Source organism: Chiloscyllium plagiosum, unplaced genomic scaffold (genome assembly GCF_037043375.1).
Source record: "Chiloscyllium plagiosum isolate Xiang-an unplaced genomic scaffold, Cpla_swu_hap1 HiC_scaffold_26, whole genome shotgun sequence".
Classification (NCBI taxonomy): domain Eukaryota; kingdom Metazoa; phylum Chordata; class Chondrichthyes; order Orectolobiformes; family Hemiscylliidae; genus Chiloscyllium; species Chiloscyllium plagiosum.
This window is the reverse complement of record NW_028270164.1, coordinates 33,542,493-33,558,028: the sequence shown is the minus strand read 5'-3', so window position 1 is coordinate 33,558,028 and position 15,536 is coordinate 33,542,493. Positions and strand designations below refer to the sequence as shown.

The 15,536-nt window shown below is 39.6% G+C and overlaps 1 protein-coding gene across 4 annotated transcripts in view; it reads right to left on the bottom strand.

The window, feature by feature from the left end:
- LOC122563223 (metabotropic glutamate receptor 4-like) overlaps positions 1-15,536 on the bottom strand; it is a 1,237,105-nt gene that overhangs the window by 505,904 nt on the left and 715,665 nt on the right. For all 4 annotated transcript variants that reach the window (XM_087973618.1, XM_043716807.2, XM_043716804.2 and 1 more), the window contains exon 7: positions 13,800-14,000. In XM_087973618.1, coding sequence (XP_087829744.1) covers positions 13,800-14,000 — 201 coding nt within the window. The remainder of the gene's footprint in view (positions 1-13,799; positions 14,001-15,536) is intronic.

Here is a 15,536-nt window from a genome sequence, read left to right as displayed (position 1 = left end):
TGTGTACATTGCTGCATCTGTGCAACAGCGGTGAAGTAAGCTAATATTAAAAATGGTTGATTGATGACAATCGCATGCTTTGTCCTGGATAACATCATGCTTCTAGAGTGTTGTTGGAGCTGCACTGATCCAAGCAAGTGGAGAATGTGCCATTACAGTCTTGACTTGTGCCTTGTGGGTGGCAGACAGGCATTGTGAAGTCAAGAGATGAGTTATTTAACACCGAACTCCTGTCGTCTGATCTGTACTTGCATTCACAATATTTATCGAGCTAGTCCAGTTTAACTTCTGCTCAATGGTGACCTTCACTCTCCCAGAATGTCAAGAAAGGCAGAGTCAGCAATGGTAATGCTATTAAATAGAGTCATAGAGATATACAGCATGGAAACAGACCCTTTGGTCCAATCTGTCCATGCTAGCCAGCTACCTTAACCTAATGATGTTGAGGGATGATGTTGGATTCTCTCTTGTTGGAGATGATAATTTGCAACTGTTGAGAATCTGATGGAGCTTGTAGCCAGGACTACGACATCATTCACCACCCCTAACATCAGGAATGACCTCTTTAACGAAAGGGAGTTAGGCCATTTCCCTTTGAATTTAATATATTCCCATTGCTAAATTTCCCAATGGTGACTTCTGAGGGGTTACTGTTGAACAGCACTTTTTTTTTTACATGGACCAGCTATATAAGGACTTTTTAAAAACTTGTTTCATGGAATGATAGCATTTGTTGCCCATTTCAAATTTTCCAGAGGACAGTTAAGAGTCAACCATATTATTATAAGCCTGCAAATGTAGGCCAGTAAAGGTTGGCAGATTCCTTTCTTTAAAAGGACATTTGAGACCAAATGGGGTGTTAATGACAATTGACAATGGATATATACTCACCAATTGTCTAGCTTTTTAGTCTCGTTTATTTTTGCATTGAACTGAAGTTTCAACAACTGTGATGGTAAGATTTGAACCCATGACATTATCACATTCCCCCATTATAAAAGTGAGCCAGGGACTTGGAATTGTCCATTTGCCTGAATTAAAAAGCAAAATACAAAAGACCATCCATTAAAAAAAACACTCACCTTGTTCAGCATCACTTCATTCATGTCCTGTTGCCATTGAAACACAATGGCTATGCATGTACTATCTACTAGATTTCACCGAAAACCTCACCAAGGCTGCTTTTCACAACAACTTCTAGACTCATTCTACCAACTAAAAACACAGGGCAGTTTCTAATCAATCTGTTCAGAGATGTTATCACACAACTCCAGAGCAGGTGGGACTTGAACCAGGCCTTGTGCTCCAGAGGTAACGACACTATCACTCCACAAGAACCCTTAGGTTCCATAGTACTTACTTGGATAGTTAGCCATGAAATATCACACAGATTAAAGCCTCCAATTCTGAGATAACTCCACAACCAAATCCACAATCTCATCACCTTTCCACCCTTCCGCCCTAACCTTAATCCTAATCCTACACTCCTCCCATCCATGACCACACTGCACTACCATCCACTCCTGCTCTAGTCATCATTACCCTTCCCTATTCACTAATATCCAGTCTGGACTTTTAAACTTGTTTACAGGCCAATGTTGCAAAAAGGGGAGTATGTATATCATCCCCAGTTTCATCTTGGATACTCCACTAAGTAGTTCTGTGAAAGCTGGGTTTGGAATACCCCCGAAAAGCATATGCAGCAGCATGGAAATGGAGGAACCTCAGCATTGTGCTAACTTGACAAATATCGTTGTGGTTTGGAGATCGAGGCCACGGTATTCACTTTGTAGATAATTAGTATGTTGGGTGATACACACATACAGACATCGCCAAGACATGACCATGTGCATGACTAGTCACCTTGAACTCAAGGTAAGCCAAGTGCAGCTCAACATAGGAAATCTATTATGATTTATTAGCATGCTTCCTCAAGTGCATTTAATGAAATGGGTTCTGTTGTACAGTGATACGGACATAGCTCTTTGATCTGCAAAACATAGGAAGAACCATACTTTATCCACCACTGTTTAGAGACAGTCATAATAATCAGATCATGTATGTAGCTATAATCAGCCTGACAGAATGTTACTGTTCAAATTGTAGCCTAGATCCGTCGACTCAGATTGGCTGCTGATTGACTAACATTGAAATGTGCAAAAGTTAAGCCATGGTGAAACCTCATTAACTCAGGAGAAATCCGATGCTTTAGCCTCCAAGCATTTTTGGATTAGAATAAGAACAACAGTTCATTTTTTACGCTGTGTTGACAATGAACATCCTCCAGCTTACCATAATAGTCAACAGATTGCTATTCTAAGCTTGGTATTTTGTACAGAAAAATTCTGTGAAAGCCATTTTCTCCAGTGACAGTAGAAAGAATAAAATGAGAGTCTGGAAATTCCCTCAGTCATTGTCACCAAGTGTTTCAAGAATTGTTTGCAACACTAACATAAAAGGACCAAAATTCTCCAGAGGTAACCCATCTAAAAGAGAGGTATAAATGCATATAAGAAACAGCTATGGAGCTAAAATGTAACTAAAAGGTAATTATTGTTATTGGCAACTTTCCGTTTTATGAGATAATGGCTTGCACCATGGTATTCAAATTACGTGAAGCACAACCTAGTGTCTCAGGCGTCCCACTGTGGTATTGCAGTTTCTAACGTATTTTCTGATGTCAAGGTCATATCTGAGACAATGAAGGTTGAAATTATTCAGCCTTTTTGTGCTGCCAAGTATATATCATCCAAGTCTTACCACTATCAATGCATGTGTTGAGGATGCAGGTTTGGTGGTCTCAGTCAGGACTCAGTTGTTCCATACTTTCTTATTCAGATTGGATACAAGAACCACAGCATTTGCAATTCGTGCATCGACTTCAGCGTCAGACGGCAGATTGATAGTAAATGTGGAACCTAGTTATACGAAGCTATCAACAATCTTCAGCATCGCTCTGTCAATGTTGATACATGGTAGTAAGACAACATCCTGAGCCAAGACATTTGTCTTCCCAATGGTCAAATCAAAATCTTTCTAGATATTGGAGTATGGGAGTATCAAGTGCTGAATGTATTACTTGGTATAGAAATGTGAATGTGGCATTAAATATACAGTGCCATACTCTGAGGAAGACTTGGCACATTTTTGATTTGAATCTCAGGTGGGCAAGACTGAACACCTCTCTGTTAGTTCTAGTTTGTAAACAGTCACCCTCTCAGAATGACCTGAAGGGAATTGGTAGCAATAAATAGAATTGCATGTCGAAGAGTATTGGTGATAGCACAAGGACTGTTTGACCCACTGCAGATCTCCAAGTGTTCCAATGTTAACCCGTCATAGCTAACCTTACGCATCATGTTATTGTGGAAAAAGACAAACACATTGAGTGTCTTCAGCAGCTGCCAAATTTTATTCAACAGCTCTAACAGACCACCTCTGCAAACACAGAAATACAGAAAGTAGGGAGGAGCAGGAGTATATTGCTCAGGCCTTCAAAGATGCTCCACCATTCAAAATGATCATGGGTCATCATCCAACTCAGCATTCTGTTTCCTCCATTGTCCTCAAGCCATGGATCCCTTTAACGCTAACATTATCTAATTCCTTATTGAAAACCTTCAATATTTTGGCCTCAGCCTCTATAGTGGAGAATTCCACAGGTCACATCTCTTGGTGAACAAATTCCTTCTTGTCTCACTCCTAAATGGTCTACATTGTATCCTTAGACTGTGAAGTTTACTTCCAAACTCCTTGGTTTTTGGGAACACACTTCTTGTCTTGACATTGTCTTGTTCTGTTAGAATTTTATAGATTTCCGAGAGACTCCCCCTCATTCTTCTAAACACAACCGAACATAATCCTAACCAATCCAATCTCTCTTCATACAGCAGTCTTGCCATCCTAAGAGTCAGTTTGGTAAACCTTTGTTACACTCTCTTCATTGTCAAACATCTTTCCTCAAATGAGGAGACCAAAACTACACACAATACGCAAAGTGTGGTCTCACTAAGACCTTGTGCAGTTGCAGCAAGACACCCTGCTTCTGTACTCAAATCCTCTCCATATGAAGGACAATTGTTTTTTGGTAGCAGGACTGAATGCCTTGGGAAGATCAATGAAGGCTTCCTTTTTTCATGGCATTTCTTTCCTGAAGCTGTTGAATTGAGAGAATCATGTTGATTACTAATCTTCCAGTTCTAAAACCACACTGGGATTTTGTGTATGCATTCAAGCAGCAATTGCTGCCATTTTCTCTCCCAGGATTCTCAGTTGTGAGATGCCTTGATTGCCATTGCATTTTGTTGCTTTAGAATCAATTGTGACACAAGATGAACTCAAGTCAACCAATATGAGACTAGCACCAGCTTTACATTACCAGACATCACTCCTTCAACAGTATTTTCAACATGCATACTTACAATAGCAGTGACTGCAACATAGGTGACACTCTGGGGCGCATCAGAGATCAGATGCAACACTCAAGTCTATTTAAAAAGGAAAATTCTCATATGAACACAGTCATATTGCCTATCCAAGAATCAACTGTTCCTTAACATGATTAAGCAGGCACTCTCCAACATTCGCCCACACAATGCAGAAATGAAGTGAAGATACTTTGTAATAGCATTTTAAATGCTGCTGTCTAAATATATGAGAAGCTCAAACTGAAAAATTATGACTTGTTTGATAGTTTAGCTTAACACTGCCGTAAAGAACCAATCATTGAATGTAAGCCAACCACTCTCATTAATTATGAGTGACCTAAGCAAGTCCCTCAATGCAATGAAAACTGCTCTAAGTAAAAGCCATTTTGATCTCATCATACATGCTCTCATGTTCCCAGTGTTCAAATATATCTGATTATTCTGGACACATTCTATTTTAATTTGAGCATATCTTAAACTGTAACTGAGACCTTGCCAATTCCAGCTGGCACTTCCATATATATTCTCACTGGATGACTAACATGATGTTTATCTAGCAACTGAGAATGCTGGGGAAAAAAATAGCAGAGGATGCCCCTTGAGTGCATCTTGATTGTGTTTTTTGACATGGAGGAGGGAATTTGGATTCATACATTCTCTAACACTTTTAAAATGGAATATAAAACTATATATGGATTGGTGTTTTCTTTGTCAGATGATTTGGTCCAAATTTGATCCTAAGATTAATATAACCATAAATAATTTCATTCAAAACTATTGAGGACCAAGTTAATTGAATTATGAGTCATTTGGATTGACTGTGAAATTCTTATAATTTTGCAACATCTTCCAGTATTTCTCCTGCTTCCATTAACTGCTTCAGATTTTTCTCTTTCCTGTGAGGAATTCTCTCCTTTGCATTTTCACTCAGTTGATAAGGTATTAAATACCACATAGAAATATCTGACATTCTACTCATTGACAGGAAGGACTGCAATGTCACTGAAGAAGATGAATGATATGTTTTTGCTGCCCACCTCTTCCTCTCCTTTCCCCAAGACTCGATGGATAGTCCATGAAGTGTTTGCGTGTAAGACTGATTTTCCCACTGACACGGCTGATAAATTTTTGTGTCAATCGAACAAACAGCTGAACTTGTGCTTTCAAGGTAGTAAAATAGACATCTTAAACACAGTAGTGTCAGCCAGACCGGTATAACTTGAATTTAGCACAAAACAAGGAGAGGTGAGGAGCAATATCTTCATGACTCTGATATAATTAATGGGCTCGGCTGACAATATAAATGGAGCAAATCAAGTTTCTGAGTTTGTAAATATATCAAGCACCAAATATCTTTATGAAATCCTTCATTAATATTCTTCCTGTTTGGTATGAAATTAACATGGAATTGACATTAGCAAATTACATTAATTCATCCACTCATTCTAGAATTTTTTGTTGACTGATGTTACAACTAAGACTTTACAAAACTGCAATTGCTTCTCAAATGACAAAGGCAGTAGTTTCTTTTGCTCTTCTCCCCAAACTCCATCTTCAAATCATTAAACACAAAAGATTAAATAATCACAATCACTTGTTAGCTAGTGACATCTGTCATCTGTTACTCTTGCAGGATGATGTGTAGTTTTGGTACATCATACTTCTTTCACCCCAGTTACCCCAGCAATGTTTATGTGGCAAATTTGCCATCTCCTTGATTGCAGTTAGCTGTGTTATACTCGTAATTTTCATCCACATTACTTGCTAATCTGTTTAAAGCTAAAGATGATAACTATTCATTTTTGTTACTTACACTTTCTTGAACTACCACATTAGCTGTTTCCTTTTAGAGAGTCATCACCTATACCATGCACTCTGCCAAATAAATGATATTGCTTGGACTCCATAAACTCATTTGATCCACACAAACATAACTAGTTAACCATACCAACTCAACCAGATGTACCAAAAATATTAGTTATGCCATCTTCAGCAAAATGTGTTCCAATCAATATCCCATAGAGCTCAGGCAGCCTTGCAGTCCATCATATCTGTGCCAGATCGTTTGCAGAGTAATTACAAGTAAGTTTGCTCTCTAGATTCTCCCATATGTCCTAGCTGTTTTCTTCAGGAGACTTAGAAAATAATTTTTCTCTGCAATTGTGTTTTTGATTTTGTTGTCATATAGTCTATTTAAGCTCTATATCAATGTGGCACAGTAGTTAGCACTTCTGTCTCACAGCACTACGGACCTGGGTTCAATTCCAGCCTCGGGCGACTGCCTGTGTTGAGTTTGCACGTTCTTCCTGTGTCTGAGTGTGTTTCCTGCAGGGCTCCAGTTTCCTCCCACAGTCCAAAAATGTGCAGGTTAGGTGAATTGGCCATGGTAATTTCAGGGTTATAGGGTAGGGGGTGAATTTTGGTGGTATGCTGTTCGGAGAGTTGGTGTGGACCTGTTGGGCCAAATGGCCTGCTTCTGCTCTGGAGGGATCCTATGATTCTATGAATAACTTCCATAAATGGACTTCAAATTCTGAACCATTTGGAATACATCTTTAACTGCTCAAAATGTTGGCAAACATGTGGAAATCCTAAATCTTTCAAGATAGGGCTCCTCTGGTGTTATCTCCACTTTACTGCAATGTACCATGTCAATACGCAAGATTCCTCATCTTTGGCAAGAGGAATGTAAGAGAAATTGGAGAAGACAAATTCAGACCAGAAATTAAAAGATCATTTATATAACTTAGAATAGAAGGGGGTTGGCCCAGTAATATCACTGCTCTGCTAATCCAGAGCCCCAGATAATGTTCTGGGGACCTGGGTTCAAATCCCACCATGGCAGATGGTAGAACTTGAATTTGAATTCAATAAACAAGTATGGAATTTAGAGTCCAAAGTTGACCATTGTCAGAAAGCTAGTCCTTTTTTTTTCTAAAAGCTGTTCCTTAGCTCAAGGAGACTTTGTCCCTGCTTTTCGTCAGAGGGGCAATAAACTGGGCCGGGCTCTTATCAGTCTGATTTGGTACAGAAATGAAAATTATTTTGAGAGGCCTATTGTTTATATATAAACAGATGAGACTTCAGGCCAAAGTGCTCATGTTTTAAAAGTGACCTGTGTAATGAAAAGGGAGTCGTCAGCTCTTTAACTGGGCTGAGCAGTTTTTAGTTCAATCTTGATCTGGGAAGTTCAACAGGGAGTTGTGTGGAAACTCTCTCTCTTTTCTGCCCTTCAACTTCAACCTCTAAGCATGTGTTCCATTTATACTGGTTTTTAAAGGGAGTTTGCTTAATGGCTGTTTTGTATATTCTGAACAGCATAGTTTAGTCTAGTTGGATAGGTTGAGTTCTGTAGAGGTTCTTTATTCTGTTCTTTGTGTTTCATTGTGTAATTCTGTGAATAAATTTTTGTCTGTTTTAAAATTTAGTAGTCAACCTATCTATCTTACTCCGGGTATGTTTCACTGTACACTTACTGAAACAAATTGTAAAGTTATGATCTGGGGCTGCCTGCTTAAGAATGTTTTGAGTGGTCTGGCCTAGTCCATAACACACAAGAATCCATCATCGATTATCAGGAAAAACTGGTCTGGTTCTCTCACAAACTGCCATCCTTCCCTGGCCTGATTTACGTGTGACTCCAGATGCACAGCAATATGGTTGATGGCTGTGAACTCCCTTCTAGGCATATAGAAATGACTAATAAATACGGGCTCAGCCAATAACACCCTCATTTCATGAATGAATAAAAGAAACAATAAATTAACCACAGTAAGCACAAAATTGGACCTTTATCATAGTTACAATATTTACTCTATACGTTTACATATGCCTTTAAAGTACAACATCTTTGCATCTTTGGGAAGGATTTACCCAATTCAGAGGAAACTCTGATGCCAGGGTAGATTCAGTTTAAATGATTGTTTGGTTAAACAACAGAATATTCTTGGGCATTTCCTGTCTGCAGACAATTAATCATCAGGAAGAGCAGTTAATAAGAAGTAGTGTGTTAGATGATGCTGCAGCCAGTCAAAGAGTAGTCAGGCTTTAGAAGGAACGTTCAGCAAAGGAGACAGTGCAGGAAAGGCTGAAATCAGAGGAAGCGTTGCTCTGGCATTTAGTGATATTTCCCTGTCCCGACAGGCAGTCAGAAAATAAACAAAAGTGTCATTTCCATGGCTTTAATGACCAAGGAAGTCAGCAGCTGTGGGGTGGTCACACAAACATGGCCGCTCTATTAGAAATAATTCAATAATAATGGTTAGACTGCAAAGTGACATTCATAATCTCAAGCTCGTTACTCTGCATATCAGAAGTGGTTAGTGATGAGGTGGCTGTCCCAAATATTGGATATAATGAGTGACCATTACCCATGTTGAGCAAAACAACCTCAAAATAAGCGTCCCACAGTCAAGGCAGACGTGATCCCTGCAATGCCAAGACTGAATGACTACTTGAAGCAAGCCTCCCAGTCCATGAAAACTGATGCAGACTGATGTATGCAACTGAGTAATGAGAGGTGACCGATATGAGTTCTATTTGTATTCACAGCAGAAATATACTCAGAAAGGGAGCAGAGAAAAAAAAACTAGAGCTGGTGTGCTATTTCAAGCACTAGTAACTGTGCTGAAGCAACTGGGACGGGGTGCAATTGAGCATCCTGTCACTGACGGAAAGGGTGTGTGAACCAATGAAAGAGATGATCATCCCCTGCACCTGAAGGCATCCAGTGATGGTCCCAAAACCAATCAGCCTTTCATGAGAGTTCCGTTTTTATGCAATCCCGTTTATAAGAAAATCATGTTACATCAGCACCATTTAAACTAATGGGGCTGGAATCAATACTCACTTTAAAAGTTTGCACGATAGAAACAGTGTCAATCGCATTATTCACATTAATGAAACACACGTTATAGCGCAATGACCTATACTCTGACCTCTAGTACATGGCACATGTTGGCTGCTGGATGCAGCCGACTGGATGTTGCACTGGCATCTCCAGATGTATAATGACCCAGTTACCTTCATTGCCATAGGGAATAAGTAGCCATCCCATACCATTTGCTTAAACTACTCATCCAGAATTCAGCTCAGACAGCTCCATAAAGACAAACAATTGTCTATAAAAACATTCAGTCTGCTGTCATCTTATGTGGACATTAGCCTGTAATTTGGGACATTTGTACCCTCCTTCGATAAATCTCCTCATACCCCCATAATGCTGGTGATCTCCTAGTGTTGCAGCCTATTTGAATTAACCAGTCACTCACTTTCTCTCCCCCTCTCCCTTGTCCTCACAGGTAGAGCCAGTCACTGAGTGAATACTACTCACTGAGAATTGGAACTCTCAAGACTCACGAATGAGATAAGTTTAGACTTGGTCCAGCAAATATAATTAAGTTTATCATTTTTGACGGTAGTTTACTCATCTCATTCATTATATTAAATTGTTTTGATATTTCTTGAGGGACTGCACAGTGGCTCAGTGGTTAGCACTGCTGTCTCACAGTGCCAGGGACCTGGGTTCAATTCCAGTCTCAGGCGATTGGCTGTTCACATGGTCTCCCCATATCTGCATGGGTTTCCTCTGGGTGCTCTGGTTTCCTTCCACAGTCAAAAGATGTGTAGGTTAGGTAAATTGACCTTGCTAAATTTCCCATTGTATCCAGGGATGTGTAGGCTAGGTCGATTAGCCATGGGAAATGTGGGGTTACAGGGATAGGGTGGGGGTCTAGTTGGATTGCTCTTTGGAGGGGTGGTGGTGACTCAATGGGCTGAATAGCCTGCTTCCACACTATAGGAATTCTATGATTGAGTAGAAGACGACAGGCTGGTCAAGGAGAAGGCAAGGTCAAGAACTGCCTTCAAATTTAGTCTTCTGTATACTGTTGTTTCCTACATATTGAGAGTAAATACTACAATATGGTATTCAGAGGTATATCAGGCTCTAATTTAACTATCGCATTAGAACATAGAACATAGAAGAATACAGCGCAGTACAGGCCCTTCGGCCCTCGATGTTGCGCCGATCCAAGCCCACCTAACCTACACTAGCCCACTATCCTCCATATGCCTATCCAATGCCCGCTTAAATGCCCATAATGAGGGAGAGTCCACCACTGCTACTGGCAGGGCAGTCCATGAACTCACGACTCGCTGAGTAAAGAACCTACCCCTAACATCTGTCCTATACCTACCACCCCTTAATTTAAAGCTATAAATTACTGAAAGAGTATTCCACAAACTCCACCACGTAATGCTCATCTGTCTTCGCATGTCTTTCTAAAATGCACATGACTTGACTTTAAAGTTTTGCCTAGCTCTGTGTGTTTCTCTCTTCCTCTAACTCTACACACACTATGCTATTTATGCCCAATGAGGACCAACTTTCTGACATCATCACAAGTCTGCTTCTGGTCCTCAAGCTCTTGCACAACACTCAGAAATCCAAGTGATTTAACTTAGAGGTAGTGCTTACAACAATCCTCAGCATTGACTCTTTCAAACCCATATATGACAAACAAGACCTCTCACAATTTCTTAACAGTGCACTTCAATTCAGTTGAACCATCAACCTTCAATGTTCTTTCGTACCCTTGAATAACAATCTCACTGTTTACATATGCAACTCAGTTTGTCTCAACAGATTTTTTTGGGACAGGACTCCTGATCACCATTATCTTTGGTGTGAAATGTTCTCTAACATTTCATATGCATCATTCTTCTGAACATTCCCACGGTCAAAAGAGTTCAAAACTCTCTCAACTCTCTTCATCAACATCAATTTTGTGGATCATTTGATATATTCCAGTCCTAATTATGAAAACCCCAATGTGTTTCCTGAGTAGACTATTACTCTTCCATAATACAAAACTAAATTATCCTTTCAACAGTGTGAGTTGCATTGAAGCCAAGATAATTTAACACCCAAAATTATAAGTGTGGCTCATGATTGATGTGTTAACTTCTAATTGTTTGTAGTCGTAATGATTAAAAACAATGAAGAACATATTGCTTAAAGTTTTGTTGTGGCCTTATTTTGCAATTTGTTGTGGTACTACATCAATCTCAAATTCAGTAAAATTATCTATTTCACTGAGAATAATTGCTTCTGACAATAGTTAATGTGTTTTGCAATGGACACTGGTTGAAAAAGTGTTCGATGAGGAGGGTTCATAATGAATATGGATGTAGTGAATCTCAATTTATGAGAAAAAGCCAAATTTACATTTTATCTAAAGTATAATAACACACTACTTGAATTGTTGCCAAATTATATAACATAGTTTCCATTATAACTAGCTTATGTAATATAGTTTTCATTATATACTGCAGTGAAGGTAAATCACTACCACCTTGAAGGTTTTATCTTCCTCCGGGTGTATACTTGATAAATTAAGAGTTCTCAAAATTTGCTTTCACATTTGTTAACTAATGCTGAATATGGATATGAAAATACAGACGATACAATCAGGAGTTAAATTTAATTTTAATGTCTTTTAAAGGTGATTTATGTCAACTGATGAAGGAGCATCACTCCGAAAGCTAGTGTGCTTCCAATTAAACCTGTTGTTCTATAACCTGGTGTTGTGTGATTTTTAACTATGTCAACGGAAACACTGTGCTGCTGGCAGTGAAATGGAGACAACATCTATCCTGTGAAAATCTTAGAAGATCAGCAGGAAAAGAGAGAACTGAAAGGTTACATGTGCTGATAATAGAGGCCACCTAATGAGAGCCCTTGTCATTGAAATAACTCCACACAGACTTTCTCATCTCAGTCTTAAATTGGCATTGTTTTCTCCTGATACCATGCACTCTGGTCCTAGACTCTCCCATGGGGGGAAATATCTCCTCAGCATTTGCCTTGTCAAGCCCCTTAGTGTTTCAATGGGATCACCTGTCATTTTTCTAAACTCCAGTCAGTATGGTCCCAATCTGTTTGGCCTTTGCTCATAGGACAATCTTGCTGAAATAACTTCACAGAGGCTGGTATCCCATCACCAAGTCATCCTTTATTTACACTTGCATTGTCCTTGACACTGGTCCAGCTTCCTCACAGCCAGTTCTTAAAGTCAACAGAAATTCTGACACCTGTGTTTACATTTGTCAGCCAGGGTTCCCTGATTGGAGCAGATTAACAGGCCCAATTAGGGAACTCATCTTCTATTGGGTCCATCTGGGCTGACTTTGTTAGAATCACAATAGTATTATTCATAGAAATCTAGTCCCCACAGTTTCGAGCCAGCACCAGAATTATAGCTCCAAAACACTTTGGCCATTTTCTCTCTGTGTGATTATCTGTCATCTAGCTGTTTTTCTCATCAGATTTCTTTATAACTTTCCTTTGTCAATAGATCACATTTCTTGACTTGCTTGACTGCGCAGCATATAATTATTTTTTTCAAATCCACTGTTCTCTTCAGCTGTCTTGAAGAATGTACTGCCTTTTACCCTTAAAATGTTGATTCCATTCTTCGTTTTGTCTACTTCTCATTTAGTGTCTATCTTGTATTTTGCACGTAATTCAGTCTGCTCTTTTTAATAGTGCAGCACCTAATGTAGCAATTATCTCTCCGACTGACAGAGGATCTGGCTGTATTACCATCCTCATGCATGAAGAGAAATAAGAAATACGTACCCTGAGGTGACTGTGGCAGCATTTAACACATAGTTTCATAGCTTGTTTTTATGGCATTCCTTTGTTTTTTTAACACAGTTTTGTTAACCCTCTACTAAAATTGTTAGCAATGCAATTCCACACAATTTAAGTCAAGTCTTTCCATTCTACTAACACGGCAATAGCTTTTTGTCTATAATATTTCCACTGTTGGCATACACCATGACAAAATACATTCATCAGTGGAATAGTATCTGAAGAAATCACAGTAAACTACAACAGATAATGTAAAATTCTGACATTGTTCTCATATTAAATTCAAGTATAACAAAGTGTATTTTTGATAAGTGAATACAGTCATTTCCATTTAATTCTGGCAATATAATTAGAAACATCCCAGTATGGTGTGTTTAGCCTTTCACATTATATTTCTGCCAAACCTTTAACTTACAGCTTATATTTGGATAGTGTTCCATTAGATCCTTCAGAATATTTGTAAGTAACACAAACACTTGGATACAAGCAACTAAAACAGTATTCCATGATCCCATTTAATGTAACCGCATAATTTTAAAACTGGTAAATTTGCCAGAAACTGGTAAATTTGCATCATTCTGCAAGCACACATAAAAACTACAAGTCAAGGCAGCAAATATTCTAACCAGCTATACTTTCCAAGCCTGGTGCATGACCAACATTGGACCCACTCTCCAACAAGAATACTCAGTGTATAAATGCTTCTGTACACTTACCAGAGAAGTTGACTTTACGGATATATTCAAGGAGGACCTTGCCATCTATAGGGTCCATTTTGGAACAAAGTCCAACATGTCCTCGACAGAGATCTTTGTGCATGTTGTGTAGAGCATGTGCCATGGCATAAACTGCATCAATAACAAACAGTACTTTTCCTTCTTGCTCATAAGAATTATTTCGCCCAATTCTCTCCAAGCCTAGAGAAGAAAAAACATAAAAATATTCATGAAAGATTAGTGCACAATCTTTAAAAAAAATGCTGAAAATGCATAATCAAGATTTTGGGAGAGAGAAAAATTAAAGACAGTTGTTTCAAAACATGAAGAAATTACCACATAAAAACTGTGATTCCATTCCATTTTCTTAATGTGAAATGGTGAAAATGGTGATTTAAAACTAATGCATTAAAATTCCATAACATAACATATTGGAACACAACCATAATGTAAAGAAAATTTTACCACGTTAATGAAAGTGATATCTCCCCTGAGATCATTTTATAGTTCTCTTTTATTGAACCTTGCTTTCCAATAATCGCAACAGAAAGGAGCAGAAACCATTTTTGGAAATACAGTGTTAAGTAAATTTACTTTGTTTCGAAAAGAGATTATTCTGAAATCATTGAGCAGGAAATTTCAGGTCATACTGAGGTCAAAATAGACTGAAGTTAGGCATGCTGCTGTGACCATTTCTGCGAGTCCCTTTGGAATTAACACCCAATGCAGTAGCTGATTGGTTACAGTCAGGATTTCTTGCTCCATTTCCTGTCACAAGTTACATCATTTACTGTATCCGCTGCATCCGATGTGGTCTCCTCTACATTGGGGAGACAGGCCGCCTACTTGCGGAACGTTTCAGGGAACACCTCTGGGACACTCACCAACCAACCCAACCGTCCCGTGGCTGAACACTTTAGCTCCCCCTCTCACCCCGCCAATGACATGCAGGTCCTTGGCCTCCTCCATTGCCAGACCCTGGCCACACGACGCCTGGAGGAAGAGCGCCTCATCTTCCGCCTAGGAACCCTCCAACCACATGGGATGAATGTAGATTTCTCCTGCTTCCTCATTTCCCCTCCCCCCACCTTATCTCAGTCCCAACCCTCGGATTCAGCACCGCCCTCTTGACCTGCAATCTTCTTCCCGACATCTCCGCCCCCTCCCCCTCTCCGGCCTGTCACCCTCACCCTCACTTCCTTCCACCTATCGTATTCCCAGCGCCCCTCCCCCAAATTCCCTCCCCTCTACCTTTTATCTCAGCCCGCTTGGCACACCAGCCTCATTCCTGAAGAAGGGCTTATGCCCGAAACGTCGATTCTCCTGCTCCTCGGATGCTGCCTGGCCTGCTGTGTTTTTCCAGCACCATATTTTTCCACACAAGTTAGCATGGATCAATATCCCATTTCCAATAGCTGCTAGATAATTAAAGGCCCAAAGTTTTCCAGTACTGACTGAAAGCAGGGACAGATTTCTAGTTAGTAATGTAATAGGTTTATGCCTGGAGCACTCTATCTCCTAATGGGGGACAGTGAGGTAGGTTCATTGGGGCCAGTCAGCTAGATTCCAGTGAGAGTTGGGCACTGAGAAAGGCATGGAGTCTGTTTCTGTGGACCGCTCCATTCGGTTGCCAGCAAGTTCCACTCTACCCTACCCAACTCCACTACAACCTCCTTAACACAAAACCATGGGCATTACCATCCAGGTTTACTTGACAGTTTTATCATGTAGCATGGT